General features: G+C 40.0%; 1 protein-coding gene across 1 annotated transcript; it reads left to right on the top strand.

Annotated features, from left to right (window-relative positions):
* Positions 1-1,326: 1,326 nt before the first annotated feature.
* Positions 1,327-18,660, top strand: LOC124220333 (uncharacterized). The gene is made up of 8 exons (XM_046629042.2): positions 1,327-2,457; positions 4,019-4,122; positions 6,892-7,068; positions 7,178-7,360; positions 11,223-11,411; positions 17,700-17,906; positions 18,247-18,331; positions 18,449-18,660. The coding sequence occupies exons 1-8, from the start codon at positions 2,084-2,086 to the stop codon at positions 18,516-18,518; spliced, it is 1,389 nt and encodes a 462-aa protein (XP_046484998.1). The 5' UTR covers positions 1,327-2,083; the 3' UTR covers positions 18,519-18,660.
* Positions 18,661-18,753: the final 93 nt, after the last annotated feature.

Below are 18,753 nucleotides of genomic sequence, written 5' to 3'. Positions count from 1 at the left end.
GGGTTAGGCTCGTTAATACAAAGAGGGTGAATTTTTAATTGGAATTGAAATGGGAAATGGTCGTTACGATAGAATGAATAAAACAGATACCTCAGTCTTCAAATTCAGTAGAACACACCTGACAGACAAATTTCTGTCCAAAAACTGTGTGCTACCAAATTGACTGGTGCAGAGCTTGTGAAAATTTAAAGTTGTATGAAATGATGAAAATTACGACGGAATCAGCCCCTATAGAATCGAGAATGAGGAGGCAGAATTACTCAAAATTCAACGAGTAAAATTCACGCCACCGGATTCCGAGAACCGATACTTGTCTACATCTAAGAAACTTCCTGTTTAAGGGCAGATGCAGGGTGCAATCTGCGCGTGATGCGACAATGCACAACGAACGATCAAAAGAACCGATGGTGAGAGGCACAGCGGCGAAGTGGTCTCAGTGTCTGCCGCTTCCACTAGAAACAGTGTAAAGCAGAGCTGAGACGTGGCTTTTCCTCGTAAACGAAAAAAGTTAGTGCCTGTACACTATTCTCTGGAAAAAAGCGTGCGTAATAATTTTCTACTTGGTTTTTTATACCTACATACTCCTTTCTCTATCACTGTGATACGTATTGGTGAATTCTAAAAGTTGGATTTCGAATTTTGGCAAGTATAATTTACCGTTAAAATCGTAACTAAACTGTTCTTGCAATCATTTTGTGTAGCGTGGAAGAGTTTTCGGTTCAAATTGAGTCTTGGTAACTATCATACAGTCGAAATAAAATTCAAGGTGGGAGAGTAACGGCGGCCATGTTGTTTTTATGCTGGCGCACGTGATTTGAAGTATTAATAGGGTGAAAATTACTGAGGAAAATTCTATGTTCGATGTTTTTTACCGAGGACTTCTGAAAGGATCAAATAAAATATGTACATTTTTTCTGATTTTGGTTTCTTAACTGCGAATCGCTGCGCAGCATCTGCAATGGCAAAATTGCTCAATGAAGGTCGTCGAGCCCCTCGAAGCCGTGGTGACCCGGACCCCAACCCCTGTAACCCCAGTCCCCCTCATCGGTGGTAGCATGATCGCACACGTGCCGCGTTGTGCGGATAGGCGGCCCGAGGGGTTTCCTAGGGGAGGGGCGCCGAGTGGGTATAGTGCGAGTTTGAAGAATTGATTGCGAGCAATCGGTGGTCCGAGGGTGCATAGATTTCGTAGTTTAGCAGTCTTCCCCCTCTCTCTGCACCTCTGGATGTAGACCGTATTACAGTTTTGTGTTGAGTCAAAGGTGGGTAGGTAGGTTCTGGTGCGAACCTCCCCGCTCTCTTGTTCCCTAGTTAAGTCTTCCGAGCCCGTGGGTTACGTTCGGCTTCTCTCAGTGTCCGGCAAACCACCAAACCGCTTCGACGTCGACGTCTGACGTTGTTTTCGTTTCATCATCGAGGTATCCTAACGACTAGTGAATCACCTTGACGAGAAAAAGGTTCTCCACGTGTTTTTTTCTTTATTCCGCGTAGTACGTCTCCAAGATCATCGCAGCATTGTGAGTGGGTGTAAAGTTTTTAGAATAATTTTTTCCGCGTATCTTACACGTGTGTTTATTCATTCGCTGGAAGAAAAACCCTAATTGATCAACCTGAATGGGATATAAACAGTCCAGACACGATTGGAACAACAAGCTTACACCGCCCACGCGTCGTCCATCAACAGCGACAGCGGAATCTCGAGGAACAGGCTGCCAAAGAATCATCAAACATCGTTGTATATTCTGCTAAAGAGTCGAATACACGTGGCGCGGGCTTGCTGAAGTCGCAGAAACGGACACGGTCATCTGGAGAACGTCAACCCCCACCACGAGAGGAAGCAGGGGAACGAAAAAAAGAATAACGATATGCCCCAATGATGAAGAGCTTTTCGAAATCACTTCAACGACGGACTCGGTGTATTTATAACACAACGTACTGCATCGGCATATAATACGCAGCCGTAAACCGAACTGCTATGCTTCTTAAGTGCGGTTCAACTTCACAAGTGCGGTTCGGCCTGTCGAGCATCAGCGTCTGCAGCACTTGAAGGACTAAATTTGAACAGTACCTGTGATGATCGGTGATGGCAGCAGGAACCCCGATCCTCGTTCCGATCATTGTGACGATCGCGGTCCTCCTATTCACCGAAACGACGCCCGTTTCATCGATCCTACGCCGGAGGGTTTCGGCCGTGAAACTCAATCATGATCACATGGAACTCGTGGAAGAGGAAACTTGCTCCAATCAAACCCTCAGGATGACCTGCAGGTCCCTCAAGGCAATCTTGATCGTTCTTGAGGCTGAGTACAAACCGAATGACTCAAATTTGTGCGAAGTCGAAGCCAGAGGATCTGAAGATATCGCGACCATACGCCGCTTCCAAATGATCAGAAATCTTTATGGTGATTACGATTCAAGACCTGACAGAGTGGATTTGAAATTATCTATAAACAGAAGGTGAGTTCAAAATTCCTTAAACTTGTCCACGTGCTTAAACTTGTCCACGTGGATAATTATTGTACCATTGATCTTGAAACCCTCATCATCGCGCCTCTTGGAAATAACAAAATACGGAGTGAGTAGTTCAGTTCCGGGGTTTCGGGTTACCGGCTGAAACAGAGTGGGCTGGTCTTCGGCCTCTTCGCATGGGGAAGAATGGATCTTTGAGAGGGTAAAAGTGCGTGGAAGAGTGTACTTACGATTAGCGTCTTCCGCAGTTCCGTTTCCACAGTCTTGAGGATGGAAGCGTACTACGTGTAGCGGTAACCCGATACATCGTAGCACCTGCAGCTTGGCCGGTAAGAATCCAGCTGCAACGACAGCAGGAGACCATGGAGAGAGAGAGTTATTAACCGTCTTGGGTTTCTACGTGGTCATAGAGACCAGAGGAGACTGCCTTCGCGACTGACTCTGGTCAGTTTGACCTGACCGCAGCGATAAGTACTCTTGCGATATTCGGGACACGAGTGGAGTAGCAGTTTTAATTTGCTTCGCGATTGTACGATCCAAGTATTTTTCTATTGGAGATGCAGAAAAGAAATACGAAAGATAGCATCAATGTTGTATAACCAGCTTTGAAAGAATCGGTGGAATGGACGTTCGAAAGATATTACATTAGCTACCTTAACGACCATATTTCTCGTTTCACAGAAACAGCGAAGCTCGTTTCAGATCTACGATTGTTATAGTGATAAAATTTACCGACGTGCCGGGCAAAGTCTATTACTATCGACTACTTTGATGTGTCAATGCCAGGAAGTGATCGAAATAATCTAATAGCAGTGAATTACAGTTTGATCTACTGTTGCTTTCGGTCTGGCACTCCCACGAATTCCCGCCCGTCTCGATAATATAATCAAATCGCTGTGTATATTTGAGTTTCAACTACGTCATTGACAGTATTTCCATTTGCTTCGAGGATTCAGAGGCCATTATTGACGTGCTATATTTTGTACAAGGTGCACAGATACAGTTAGTCACACAATAAAACTGGCCTGGCAGTGAGCTTTAGACGCCCCCGTGTTACGCGGAAGGGAAGGGCTGAATCAACCCTTACGCCAATTACAATCCACCCTTACAGCGCGAGCTGCTGTTCTCCGGAAGAATTGCCCGTCATTCGGTAATCGGATTTCTCACTCGAACGATAACGAATCACCGAAGTATCGTTACTGACCTTTGAGACCTCGCATTCACTGTCTATATCAAATGACCTAGCTCAGTTTTCGCTTTCTCGAGCAGCTTTGCACGATGGACCGATAAGCTTTCGGAACTACGCTACGTTTTTCGATCAGCAACCTTGGAATGAGTATCGGTAATAATATTGTTGTGTTTTCAATTTGAAAAAAATCTCAAAAGGTATCCCCTGAATTCTGTTGGTACATTCAAACCCAGTATAATGTGAAATGTGTTTATTGTAATTTAACACCAGATTCTTGAGAGACTCAAATTTAAACTGCACCATCACCTTGTACAATAGTTGTACCTATTACGCCTGTTCTTTTTCACCACTTTCGAACAGATGCTCGGGACTGCAGCACTGTCGTTTCAACGCATATTCGGACCACTCTGAAGCCTTATTCTGGAGCCCGGCGAACCTGCGGTTGAAATATGCCTGCATCCCAGGTAATCATCGCAATTTTTGTACATCATTTTCAAGTTTTCTCTGTAATTCATCATTGTTCACCTTTTTCCTGCTTCACTGACGAATTCCGCAAATCGTATTTCCTTCGTTTCCCGATCCATGAGAAAATTTCTTCAAATTGGAGAAATTACAATTTGGTGAATTTGTCAGTTACAAAACTTGAACTTACGATATCTCCTTAGTTAATCTCATTTATGATCTTAACCCTCCGTCCCCACTGTCTACACCTTAGTTTAAACGGATATTGCAAAGCTCTCATTGTGGCTGACTTTAAGAATTTTTTCAACGAATTCGCGAAAGAACCTATTGGAGTATGAAATACATATATATTTCTGTATTAAAGAATGTTTTTGACATTTTTTGACAGCTGGAACCGTGTATCAGAAAATAACAGTGGGGACAGAGGGATCTTTTACTTTTTTAGTGCTTACAAACGCAAAGATTCTTTACCAATTTACCATACTTTCAATCACCAAGAGTGTCCTCTTAAATGATTGAATCATCTGTTTCTGACAAAATATGAAATGGGACAAAACACTAATAAAACATACTTGCATAAATATGTCATATAATTCATTTGATATTGCTGAACAAAGACTTGTGCATGAAAATTACGCAATGAAAATCGTTCGCGAATTCTTTTCTCAAATTGCGCTTATCTCGTGGAAATGATAAAATCCATGGAAACATTTGTGAGAAACGGAAAAAAAATCTTTGAAAGGGTAGGGGTGGGGGAACTGACGGGTGATTTTCGACGTGTGACACGTGTTCCCGTGGCAAACATGCGATTGACGCAATGGCGTGTTTGCGATAGGCATCGGAACTGCGTATATGGACAGAACGCGAACAGCTGCAGCATCGTCGTCCTTGAAACCGAAAATTCAGGGTGCGGAATGGGGCCCCATTTTCCACTGGCTCCCAACAGCCGCAGGAATCACTCGTCTTGCGCTGAGCATTCGATGCACCCTTGGCTCTGAAAGCCTGGGCCGGGCCACAGCCTGAAAATCGCAGGGGACGATCGTGAAAATTTCGGCCTCTGCACGTTTGTACAATGCTTACAGAAAACCTGCGCGATTACGAGTATAGTTTAAATGCACGAACCAGCCGGGGATAAAGAGCCGAGGGATCAGGGATAGACTACACGACGCCCCGAAATCCCCCCGACTCAAGCTTATTGTAGGCACCGTAACGCCGCGGAGGCTGAAGCCTGGAAAGCGGAATTATAACAATATGAGGAATGTGCTTTGTTTGGAAATTATACTACTCTCCGGCGCTCTATTTCGTTGAGCGCGCTTCACTAGCGTCACACGATTTCCCGCCAATTTCTTCATACCCCACGCTTAGCCAAGGAGCCGTCCATTTATTACGTAAGACGATTTGTGCCCATTTTGTCTCCCCCCAATAAGAAAATGTAGGACTTATGAAGCCCCCCCCCCGTCCAGCCCCGTAAATCTTATGGAAGATTGAGTATTAAATAGTTGAAATATTTAAAGTAAATGGTAATTCGTAATTCCATAATGTTATCGAGAAAACTTGTAAGAATCACAGAGGGTAATACGTTAATAGTAATTGTCGCATGTGGAACTGATTTCCGATTAAACATAAAATAAACATCTTACTTAAGGTATCTTCAGAGTCCCCCTCTCCACCAAGTAAGACTAAGTAAGAAATTTTGATCCCCTCCCCCGCCTCCAAAATGTCTTACGTAATAAATCGACGGCCCGCAACCTCAGAAGTTATCAGAAGGCCACGCTGTAATTTTACATTGTATGTATATATTTGCGTTTGGCTTAAATAAATCAATCTTGTTTTGTCGGCGATATGGTTCTGTGATTTGAAAACCCGATGAAATCCGTGAGAAACCGATGAAATATGATTAGTATCAACGACGAAAGCACTGAGTAGAGTTTCCGATAGGAAATCTCAATCTCGTTTTTTATATAGCTTATTCTACGCAGAAACAGAATACCTTTTGCCAATTAGAGGCGAATGACTAATTTTGGATCTAAATCTATCCAAAGCCTTCATTGATTTCAATGATTTTTCCCCACGCCTGTTTTTTTATTTGTTTAGAACTAAAAATATAAAATAGAAGTTGGCAAACATGATAGTGATCTTTTCGATATTTTGTTTTGTCGGTTGAATACTATACCGTTTGATAAGATATAATCCAAGTTCAAGATTCAGGAACACAATATTAAACTATTAATAAGTCTTGTAGAACTTGAAGAGTAGTATTTCCAATAAAAATCTGGGAATAATTTACCCCGGATTTTGATGTAACAACAACGTGATACCGTAGGCCACATATGCCTCTACTCTTCAAGCAGTCGGTCTCTAGAGCGTTGTAGTGCCGCCATTATCATTAATCAAATCGAATGGGACAGCCTTGCGCCCTTGCCCTATTTCTGAATTGTGAAGCGGGCATAAACTGAAGCCCCGGTTGTGAGTTAGGGGCCGAGAAACAGTTCACAGATAGGAAGCTGATTCCCACGGACAATAGCATTCATAAATCGAGCAGCTTCCGTCAAACAGATCTGTAAGCTTTGATTTCGACTCTAGTACAGTTCGAAAAATAATCGACAGTGTTGCCATAACTCGACAATGCTCGAAATGGATTCACTAGTCAGATACACTTGAGATCATCATAAGTATAAACACATGCTCGTAACCATTCTCGATACTAACAAATGACCTCACATATAATGAATCGATCAGAACGAGGACTGATCACGACGGATTTTCCACAGAAGCGGCGATCATGAAGTACTGCAACAGGATGCTGCCGGTCATTGGAGGGGAAGGGGGCTTCCTGAAGAGCCCGGGATATCCGCTCTTCTATACGGGTGGCAGCACGTGCGGCTGGACTTTCAAGTCGCTGCCAGGTCAAAGGATCGCCTTGACCTTTCATGACCTGGACATACGCAGTACGTACGTTATCGTCAACATCCTCTCTCCCCGAATCTGACTAGAGTTCAACGCCATTATCGTTCTTTTTCTCCTTTTTTTTCTTCTTCTTGTTTTTGTCCAATTCAGGTCCCGAGCAGGATGGAAGCTGCATCGACGTCATCAGGATACGGGAGAACAGGGTCACCCTTTTTGAATCTTGTGGAACTGCGGTTGGTGTCCAGGTGCTCTCCGAGTCAAACGTCGTCACCTTGGACCTGATTGCATCAGGCAAAATCTTTCCCTCCAGGGGATTTCTCTTACAATATAAGGGTAAGATTATGAATACTCGTTTCTCAACTCACACATGCGGATCCGTTAACCTTCGTATTCGTTTGATAACTTGAATCAGAAGAAGTTCTCGAAAAATTCGAAGAGCTTTGACAAGAATTACGAAGAGGGTGGTCCGAGTTTTTTTAAGAAAGTACGCTTAGGTTGCAGTACATCAAAAAATATGAAACGCAAATTTTCTGCACGTGCTAATCAGGCCGTTTAAGGTGTCAAAACCATCCCTAAGGTTCACCCTCAAAAAATAAGGAATGCCATCCCTTATGGGGTGAATAATGTCTGATGGGTTTTACCAAAAAATGTTACATCATTATCGAAAAATTCTTAATAATCGATTTTTAGAGGTTAACTTTACGGGTTGTTTTTCGAACTCTTAAAAGGCCGAATTACCACGTAATAAAGAATATATATCCAATGTTTTTTCATGTGCTAATAGTAGATCGTGCACCAAGGACGCGGAGTAAGTCTTTTAACATCGAGCATAAGTTTGCAATACGAATCGTAGGAGAGTACGTGCGCGAGCCGAAGACGAATATTGCAAATACGCGAAGCGACAAAGTCTTTGTGCCTCCATCGTGCAAATGACACTTTATGTAACAAATTGTGGTTTACAACGTCTTTTTGATCGTGGAATACAAGAAACTGCATTTTAAGGGCTAGGACATAAAAGTGCACGTTTACATACTCCGATGCTCTTTTTTTGTACTGTTGCAAAACTTGTACTTTACATACGGAATGCAGGTAAAAAAAGTAACGTAAGCCATACTAGTGCGATACAAAATATATTACAGAATAACGAAAATCGTTGCGGGACATTACAGGTACTTTCCTTGTTGGACCAGATGTTCGTTGAAACGTGTGATTTTTCAAGCGTGCGATATTGAGAAAAGCGTTTTATTCAAAAATACATGCCCACAGATAAATGTCTGGTAGTTCAGAAGATTAATTTTAATCGACTGAATCTGGAGCTGACAGTTGAACCGATAAATTCTTTCCGTTTCATCATACATATTCACCAAGAACCGCAGTTTAAAATCCAAGCGATGCACATTCTGTTACATGAAAGAATGAATATTGAATATTCGAATAAATTTGCACAGTTAATTGGCGGTCTTTTGTCTACAATTGTTTGTTTTTTACTCTGCAGGCTTCTGTGCTAGAATTAGTCACATTTTGGTATGTCTTGCGCAATTGTTTGTACAGTAACAATATGGGAATCACTGGGTTCACGAAAATTTTGGTTATTTTCAACTTTTATTATACAGGGTGTCCCTAAATTGAGGGACACGGACCAGCGAGCGTGATACCTGACTGAAATGCAACCGAGAATTTCTTTACCGGAAGCTCGTCCGACGCATAGTTTTTGAATTATAAGCGATAGCGTTAGGCCAATCAGAGTGCACCATTTCATCTGGATTTGCCGCCACGGAAATTGCTGTTTTGTTCGTCTGGGTGAATTATTATTATTCGGTTACAAATTAAATATCGGCACCTCCCCTCACTCGCTGTTGTACCCCTTCTCGAGCGCTGACCTCGGTATTGTTGCCGCGGCACACGCTGCCGGCCGCACACCCACGGACGCACACTCGTGTGTGTGAAAATAAGCGAATGCCCAGCTACACAATACTACGAAACACACATCTACGAGTGAAAATAAAAATAAATCTCCAAATAAATCAGCGGATTTAAGATTTAATGTTATAAAACACTTCCAATCATCGATGTATGCATAAAACTAGAGATTTTAGATGATTGATATGCCGTTAGGGTTCATAATTAGTCATTCAATCAATCTGAATTATGCTTTCCGAACATTTTTTGTGTCTTTGCAACATAACTTTTCCACTAGTTTGAAATTCATCATTGACATCCGATTTTTCAATAATGCGAGGGAACAACAACTCGCTGAAATGACGTGTCAATAGGTTTGTAAATCACTTACGATTCACCTGAGTTAACACAAAATAACTGAATAAATGAGAATTCACTGACTCACTAAAAATGATAACTGAAATCTGGAGAATTATTTGAGATTTAACTGAATTAGGAAGAGTTGTAATAAGTCAAGTTACTTTGAATAACTTTAGATTCGTGCCAAAATTTTATGTTTAGAGAGAAAAATAATTAAATTCAAATAAAAAAGTAATTTTAAATCAAGAAGAAGGAAATTCCCAAATACCTGAATTCAAATGAAGCAATTTCAATTTAATAAATCTATCTGAATTTGAAGAAAAATAATTATTATTATTTGGAATAGAAAAATGAAGTCGAACTACATGAATAAATTCAATCAATTCAACTCAAAAAAATATGGTTTCATTCAAATTCCCAGTTATTTCCTCGTCGATTCAATGTGGGTCTGGAGCCGCTTGTTTACTAACACGAACGATGCAATACAGTATCGATGTATGTGATTTAAGTAACAATTACTCAAAATTTGTCAAACTCAAAAATATTTTGAATAAGACTATGAATTATCGAAATATCTCTTCTGATATTAAGACTACACGCAGAAATTTACCAAATTGATTAATTTTTACCAATTTGATCGAGCCATGTCCGATTACTTTGTTGAAATCGATTAATCGATACATCGATTATTCTCAGATAAGTGTCCATCACTAGCATTGATCTCAACAATTTCAACGTTACTTGCCACTCCAGACCCACATTGAATCGACGAGGAAATAACTAGGAATTTGAATGACACCATATTTTTTTGAGTTGAATTGATTGAATTTATTCATGTAATTCGACTTCATTTTTCTATTCCAAATAATAATAATTATTTTTTCCTCAAATTCAGATAGATTTATTAAATTGAAATTGCTTCATTTGAATTCAGGTATTTGGGAATTTCCTTCTTCTTGATTTAAAATTACTTTTTTATTTGAATTTAATTATTTTTCTCTCTAAACATAAAATTTTGGCACGAATCTAAAGTTATTCAAAGTAACTTGACTTATTACAACTCTTCCTAATTCAGTTAAATCTCAAATAATTCTCCAGATTTCAGTTATCATTTTTAGTGAGTCAGTGAATTCTCATTTATTCAGTTATTTTGTGTTAACTCAGGTGAATCGTAAGTGATTTACAAACCTATTGACACGTCATTTCAGCGAGTTGTTGTTCCCTCGCATTATTGAAAAATCGGATGTCAATGATGAATTTCAAACTAGTGGAAAAGTTATGTTGCAAAGACACAAAAAATGTTCGGAAAGCATAATTCAGATTGATTGAATGACTAATTATGAACCCTAACGGCATATCAATCATCTAAAATCTCTAGTTTTATGCATACATCGATGATTGGAAGTGTTTTATAACATTAAATCTTAAATCCGCTGATTTATTTGGAGATTTATTTTTATTTTCACTCGTAGATGTGTGTTTCGTAGTATTGTGTAGCTGGGCATTCGCTTATTTTCACACACACGAGTGTGCGTCCGTGGGTGTGCGGCCGGCAGCGTGTGCCGCGGCAACAATACCGAGGTCAGCGCTCGAGAAGGGGTACAACAGCGAGTGAGGGGAGGTGCCGATATTTAATTTGTAACCGAATAATAATAATTCACCCAGACGAACAAAACAGCAATTTCCGTGGCGGCAAATCCAGATGAAATGGTGCACTCTGATTGGCCTAACGCTATCGCTTATAATTCAAAAACTATGCGTCGGACGAGCTTCCGGTAAAGAAATTCTCGGTTGCATTTCAGTCAGGTATCACGCTCGCTGGTCCGTGTCCCTCAATTTAGGGACACCCTGTATAGTCTGCGTACAATATTCTCGATGTACTATAGAGGACTTCTTTTCGGACATAATTTTCACTGTCTCTTTTTCGATGTTACAGCTGTTGGATGTCCGCAAGTTCAACCTCCAAACGGAAGCTACGCAGTGAACGAAACTGGTGATGCTAAAACCTTTCTATGCAAACTAGGAACCGTATTCCCTGACACCAATAAGAGAACCAGATTGATTCAATGCAAGAACGGGATCTGGAGCGAAGACAGGCAGATGATTAGCTCTCAGAGATGCGTTCGTGAGTAAATAATTCTTTCTTTCTAGTGATGGTTCAGCTGGATTATGGATTAGATAAGCGCATGATACCGGTTTTACAATTCGCGAACGCTCGGATTTCTACGAATAAAGCAAAATCTGATCTTTGAATGACATCTACTATAATAATAATATAATAGCAATTACACAAAAATCCGCCAACTTTTATATGGTTGTAATGCTGCGTAAGAATAAAATACGAAACCGTGTACGAAATACGGAAACTCCAAGTTATTTGATGAATTGGCGTTTAGCAGCGCAATTGCAAAACTTTAGGTAATAAGGAAAACTAAAGTGCTTGAAATCGTCGTATTCTTGTCCTAAAACAAAAAAAAAAAAAAAATACAGCAATTCAATGAAAGAAAGACGGCTCCCCAAAATAAGATCGATGTAAAGCGATTTCTGATTGAAAGATAAGGTATCTCTTTGAGTATTTTTAAAACCTGGCTGTAAATAAATGTCAGCATTGAACACCTTATCTAAACTTTCATTACGACACACGGCAGCAGAGTAATGTTATCACTATGAAGGTTCTTGCGAGATTATGCTGCAAACGTTTGCATTATTACATTTCTTACAATTAGTAAAATAATTATGCGTGTAACATTAATAACAAAAAATCCTCTCAGCCAAGAAATATTTTTTACCACACCAATCGCAAGGATAAACTTTTATAAGAACGAATTGGATGATTAAAAGAATAAGAAAACATTGAATTCATACAACTGATTAATTCTAACAGCGATATTTCTGGTGATAAATGTTGAAGAATCAGGACGGAAAAAAGCGGTGTATTAAGGAAAAATTTATATTTATAAAAAATCGTATTTCTCTCCCATTCTCTCTTATTTTTAAGTTTTCTCGGTGGTTCATTATAACTATATAATAAAGAACAAAAAATATCAGATAAAAAACTGATTATAATGTTGAAAATCACGAGGCGGAGTAATGATCGGGAAGTGACGCCAGCAGCGTTTCTCATAAAAGGTTGCGGTTCTGTAGCGTTTATTGTAAGCTTAAGTAATCTTATTGGGGATAACGAAATCTCCTCTTCCACGGTTTATCAATCTTTCCAACGTTCTCGTTCGACGATGAGCAACCACGCCACTTCGTGTTTTATCTTCCGCCCCTCGCGTCGCCTTGCCATCCGTTGAATCTTATTATTATTTGTTTGTGTTCTTTCAATACACTATACATTCATTCATCTTCTTCTTATTCAACTTTTGTTTTTTCTTCTGATCTTTCGACTCCCAATCGACAACCAGTCATCTTTCACATTCCGTTAATACATCGTAATACGTCCAATCTGGCCTTCTTTTTAATCACTACTCGGCTCGACATTAATTTTCTCAGATCGTCATCCCAAAAATCCATCTGTTTTTTCCGACTTCGGGGTTAGTTCAGAACTCACGGGTCGTGTTCCGAAACCTCTGGGACGAAACGATTTTTGGAACACGTTCCATATCACATAAAGCATGATCTCCTTATCGCAATTAGAGTGTGATCAAGTACATATCTATAACAAATGGTCTGTTCCAAATTCCTCGAGAAATGTAAATCTTGTAGTAACTTTTTCGTTAATAAGTTATCGATGTCCTCTATCTTACGTGTTACATTTACACTTTCATGCAAGATGAAAGAAATATCAAAAAGGAGGGGGAGTAACGCGCATGTACGAATAAGCCCGAGATAAAGGCGGTAATCTTGGGGTCAAAGAGCACATGATGTATATACACAAAACGCGTATCGTTAGTGCGCATGCCTTGAAAATGTACTGTGCGTTGTACGTTGTAATGCGTGTCTATGCTGCGCCGCAATCGCCGCCTCCCTAACCTCCCTTGACCCACGGCTACGATAGCGATGAATAAAGCGAGCCTCGCCAACGACTCGAGGTTCAGTCGTGCTGACAGCTAAGAAGACGATTCGGTGTTAGAAGTGAATGGATAGTAACGTGTCCGTAAATTTTATGACTTAATAACCCAGTAGAAGAAAAATTATATAAATAACACTGTTTCGAGGACAAGTAAAATAATAATAAGAATCAAAATTTTCATCTGAACGAACAAACCTTATTGTTAAAGTCAATATTTGGTTCAACTTGACAAATATCGGTTTGTCGGTATAAGCGCGGGAACTTGCCGGCAGGTGCGTTCGATTTTTTCAATTATAAACCGAATCGAATACCGTAGGCTGCAGCCCTTGACGGCGGTTGGGACTGGGATTTAAGTCGTGGAGCGGTGTGGAGAGGAGGAGAGGGGGAAGAGGCGCCTCTTGGCTTTCTTGGCAGTCACAGTAATAACCGAGACGTCGTGCGCGTTGTGCAGAGAACTGCGGTGTTGCTTATTTTGTACTTTTGAAACAATCGAAGCGTAGTATTAAGTGTTAAAGTTCGAATACCTTAAAATTGTTTACTTCATGATAAAACGAAGAAAGAGAATTTTCTCTTCAAAATATCGGTAAATAAAATTTGACAGAAAAAGGTGGGAAACCAAGGGCAGATGAAAAGAAAAATGTGAGGAACGCGTAGAGGCGATAAAGGAAAAAGAAAAGCTAACGGTCGGCCCATACGTCAAAACGTAAGTCCATAAAGTACGAAAACGAGGCAGACGAGCCGCGATCAAGCGCGTGTTGCTACCGACGTATAGAGAGAGATAGACGCACCCGAAGAGAGAGAGTGAGAGAGAAAGAGGGATCAGTAAGCCTGTGTGAGGATACGAGACGTGGTCGCATTGTCGTCGTGATGGTGTTGGTGATCAGCAGCAGCTGACAAAGGAGTAAACAATATTTGGTAGTCGAGCGAAGCAAGATAGGAGCGAACAATAGATACCAACGTAGTCCCGAAACGCCGGCAACATGGTGCAAATCTTCTTAGAAAGCATTACCAACTTGATTCGTGAGTCTTTAATTTATTTTATAACTTGGGCACTCGCATCACACATTTTCCGTCCGTTTTAAGGCAATCTCATGGTCCCCTTTGTACTGACGGAGCGTAATTACCTTCGTTACAGTTTTTTGGAATTACCAGAACGCTGACAGGATTAATCGGTCCTCGATTTCACCATGGGGTCGTATCATCTGTAAAATGTAAAACTCAATTTGTACTCGATCTCAAAGCGTATTACAATTGTGTTTTTTTTTTATAAGAACAACTATTTTACGAATTTTTGGTGTAAAATCTTCCGAGTTTATCAAAACGTGGACAAATGGAGCTTTACTTCAATTCAAAGTATTATCATAATTATCATTCGACTGCTGGAAAAAAATCATTTGTTACAGTTTCTTATATGTAAATAACGTATTAGCTTAGAGAATTTTTGTTGTAAGATTATATGATTGGTGAAAGTAAATATATTTTCTCTTGTCGATGAAAGCGGTCACGATATTAGTGTTTTCATTTCTTCTGTATTTCGAAAACTATGACTCTTTAATTAGCGTACTGTAACGTGTTATAATGGTACCGCCTCAATGCGAGAAATGGAGACACACGTGCTGCCGTAATCCAACCTAATCTCAAGTCGCAGTTCAAACAATCAAGAATCGAACGAGACCTTAAAAAATTTAATAATTCAAATTACGGCCCGCAATAAAGGTGGTGGCTTTTCGTTTTTCTGGGCACAGGTATTCATTTGTACATATTTAGATTTAGTATGCACACATATGTGCATGTATATTATGCATATAATATGGGCAATGAACTGCTTAGCGACGGAAGGTTCGCGTCTTTAGTATTCCATGGTCGTTTGATTGCGCTTTACACATCGTTTCGTTTTGTCTCGTTTGGGTTGTACGACGATAGTCCTTCTCGCAGTGTTTTAACAAGGACGAACTTATAAATCGCCCGCTAGCGCAAGAGAAACAGAAACGGCGCCATCGCCTATCACACCTACCAATAAAGCGTTTACCGACGTGCAGGGACTACGTGAAGAACGACACGAGCACCAAATGTCCTTAAAACCGAAGCAGTAGCAGGCTTTATACGTTCAGGCTAACAGAGGAATAAAAAATTCAGTGGACTTCGAAGAGTTTCTTTCGCTATTGTCAAGTTGAAGTGGATTGATGAAATATTGGCAGCTTTTGTTGGCGAACAACTGCATATCAGGAATCAGAGGACATTGTAAGACAAGAATCGAAGCTTAGAAGTCCTTAAACGTTTTACAGACATTATAACAGTTCAAAATACCACAATTTTAGAATCATTTAATAATCAAAGAATCAAAGAACGTGATGAGAAATCCTTATTCTTCTTTTTTTTTTACAATTTGGTAAACTGTTTGATGGTAATGTCAAATGTTCGGAGGGTTTGATCGACATAGAATATGCGTGGACGGTGGAATAGTCCGTAATTGTTATCTCGATGAAGAAAATGGGAATCTATTTATCAGATCTTGTGTCTATCGTAATAATACCCACTTAATACAATTAATCGGTTAATAATACCCGAAGCAGCAACTGCCGGAGTTACGAAACTTCACATTACGTATAACGTGTAGATGATACGAAAGAATTATCAATTCGTGTACGTATAGCTATTTGTGAGTTTATTTGAATTACTCCCACTGGCTGTGTTGATTACACAAGTGAATGAATGGATTAATGAGTCAACTCTCAAATATTCTCGTTTTGAGATACCGTTTTTGATTAAATTCAGGGACAAACTCGGTCGAAAAACACACAGAAGACCCCTTGATATATAGCATCCTAGGAATTCATAGACTACTTTTCGACATCATCTTTACTGAAATCCTAACAAAACGTTGTGGTCTTTATAGGCCTAAAACATGATTTCTAGGCGTCTTTGAAATAAAAAGATGATTACCTTTGAACGTTCTGAACGAAAATCTTATTCTAGATTGGAAAAATTATAACTACGGTTCTTCTTCCCACTAATTACACTGCATTACCGGGAAAAATGTTTAGTCATCTGACAAGAAACAACATCACGTATTATTTTCTTTCGTTTAATTATTAACTCAATTACCGTAAGTGTTAATGATCAACTAATATACCCATACCTACTACACGCGTGTATATTTCCTCCGTGCAGCAGCGTCAGTTATATCTATACAGCTCTGCTCCAAATATGAGAGTTCGAAAATAACCAGTGGGTGTATTTCACGTGACAGACACGATATCGTAGTCCGAAAATTCACCGGTATGCGTGCACGTCTGATTGAAAGTTCTTTTTCTTTTATACTTTGCGTTTTTTTGCGAACCGTGTGTTATCTGTACATAATATACATACATTTGTATAAGTATGCGGGCACATCTTACAGCTGGTAATCGACATTGAGAATTTATATTCTCGTTGCCAAAAATACGTTTCACGTATACAGTGCTCGCCATGAAATTGCATTGAATATTTCTGACAACACCGAAGTGGATGTCGTTTGCAGCCGGATAAAAAGAGGTCGATGAAAATTCCCACAACTTTGTACTCTCGTAATAACCTCCGGAAGCCAAGAGACGTCATGCGGAAAAAATTAAAAATCTAAAATGCGTCGATCTGGTTTCCTATTACATCAGAATTGGAAATAAAAGTCAAATTGAATTATGGATTTCACATTCAAAAATCGCAGAATCTTGTATATGTTATTTGAACAAACCCAAGTGTAAAATTTTGCCTCAGGCAATATTATTCTCAGATAAAATTTCGTGATCGTTGTTTACGTTAGTGAACAGGTAATATCTGATAGAAATTAAAAAAATGACCTAGAATAATCTATTAAATTTTGTTTCAACCCCAAGTCACGAATAATGAGGATTTAATAAAAACCAAATTCTTGAACCCTTAAACGCTGCGATTCGAAACATATCGTTTTGAAATTCCCGCGCGCGGTGAAATTCGTGTTCGAGACTGAAGTAGGGTTGAATTGGGTTAAATCAACGGCACCTCGCGTTGCGGTGTTGAACGGCCGGGCACAACAGAGCCCTACAATTGGCGCAATGTCACGTAACACCCCCACCATCCGACATTTCTTATTCCGGAGCCAACGAATAAGCTTCGTTGGTTTTCGCCGTCGCGCGCCGATAGCGCAGTATCGAGAATCCGCCGTATCAGCGTTTGATGAAATCGTCCGTCGGGTTGCATGTCCAGAGGGGCGATAAGCTCATCCATTGAAGCACGTGTCCGTCGGCTTGTCAGGTGCATGCGCAGAATCGATTTCGATTATTCGTCAATTTACGAACAATCGATTTCGATTATTCGTCAATTTACGAACGTTTCGAGGTGCGTACATTTGCTAAATTTTGGATATTTTTCTTCGGCTTTCAGTCACGGCGTCTGAGATCGAGAGGAACGCAGGAACGCGACGGTCTTCGGCGCTATCAAGCCTCGCGGAAGAACCGGGAACAGGCAGCAACGCTGGTGTTTTTCCCGTGAATGGTGTGGTGGTGAGGTCGCATGACTCAATGCACTCCATGAGCTCAACCGCGGATCCAGGAAACGCGGCCATGATGAAGGACGGAAACTACGTCGTAGGTCAGTCTGATCAAATCACTCAATCAATCAAGCCCAATCACCTACCTCCTCTTGTAAAATTAATAATTTTCTAACTTTCTGTGCGATGCGCGTTTGTCGCCTGTTCGAATCCCGTTTTCCTCTTAGAAGAAGGGGTTTCTTTACAGTCATGATATCGTAAAATTTAAAATAACAGTCGCAATCAAACGGACAATACTATCATGCTTTTCAGACTCGTTTGTAAATTGTTTATCCATTTATAATGTACTCCTATAAGTCTCCGTTGAATTTCTTCCACCGCTAAATTGATCCTTTTCTTCTTGTTCTCATTTTTCCAAACACACGTGAATTCTATTTTCAGATTTCATCGTACCGACCGCCCTAATCGCGTTGCTGTTCATCTTCAACGCGATCATCGTCTGGGTAATATTCCAGTACAGAAAAAGGTGAGATGTTAGACGGAAATGTAAGACTGTTACGTTCCGTGTTCTAAATTTGACTTTAAATTTGGTTTTCGATACAGCCACCTTTCGGAAATTCTTATACAGGTATTTTTTCTTCAGGAAACAGCCAGCCATCGAAGGAGAGGAAATGGCACTGCGGCCAAAGTCGGAAGAGCTTCCGCATGTGTGATAAGTTTATTTTTACCTACAGTTTTTTTATTTTATTTTATTTTTTCCGTTTTTAACTTTATTTCTTTTGTAAACTCACCTCTTAGAATACGTGTTTAAGAATTATATTTTATATCTATTTGTGAAAAAAAAAAAAAAAACAATGAGGGAGAAGTGAAAGTACGCCTATAAGAAAAAAATATTTTCAACTATTTAAATTTAAAATCAACACGCGTTTTCGCACATCCATACTTTTG

Source organism: Neodiprion pinetum, chromosome 5 (genome assembly GCF_021155775.2).
Source record: "Neodiprion pinetum isolate iyNeoPine1 chromosome 5, iyNeoPine1.2, whole genome shotgun sequence".
In the NCBI taxonomy this organism is placed as follows: domain Eukaryota; kingdom Metazoa; phylum Arthropoda; class Insecta; order Hymenoptera; family Diprionidae; genus Neodiprion; species Neodiprion pinetum.
The sequence above is the reverse complement of the archived record's forward strand: the minus strand, read 5'-3'. Positions and strand labels throughout refer to the sequence as shown.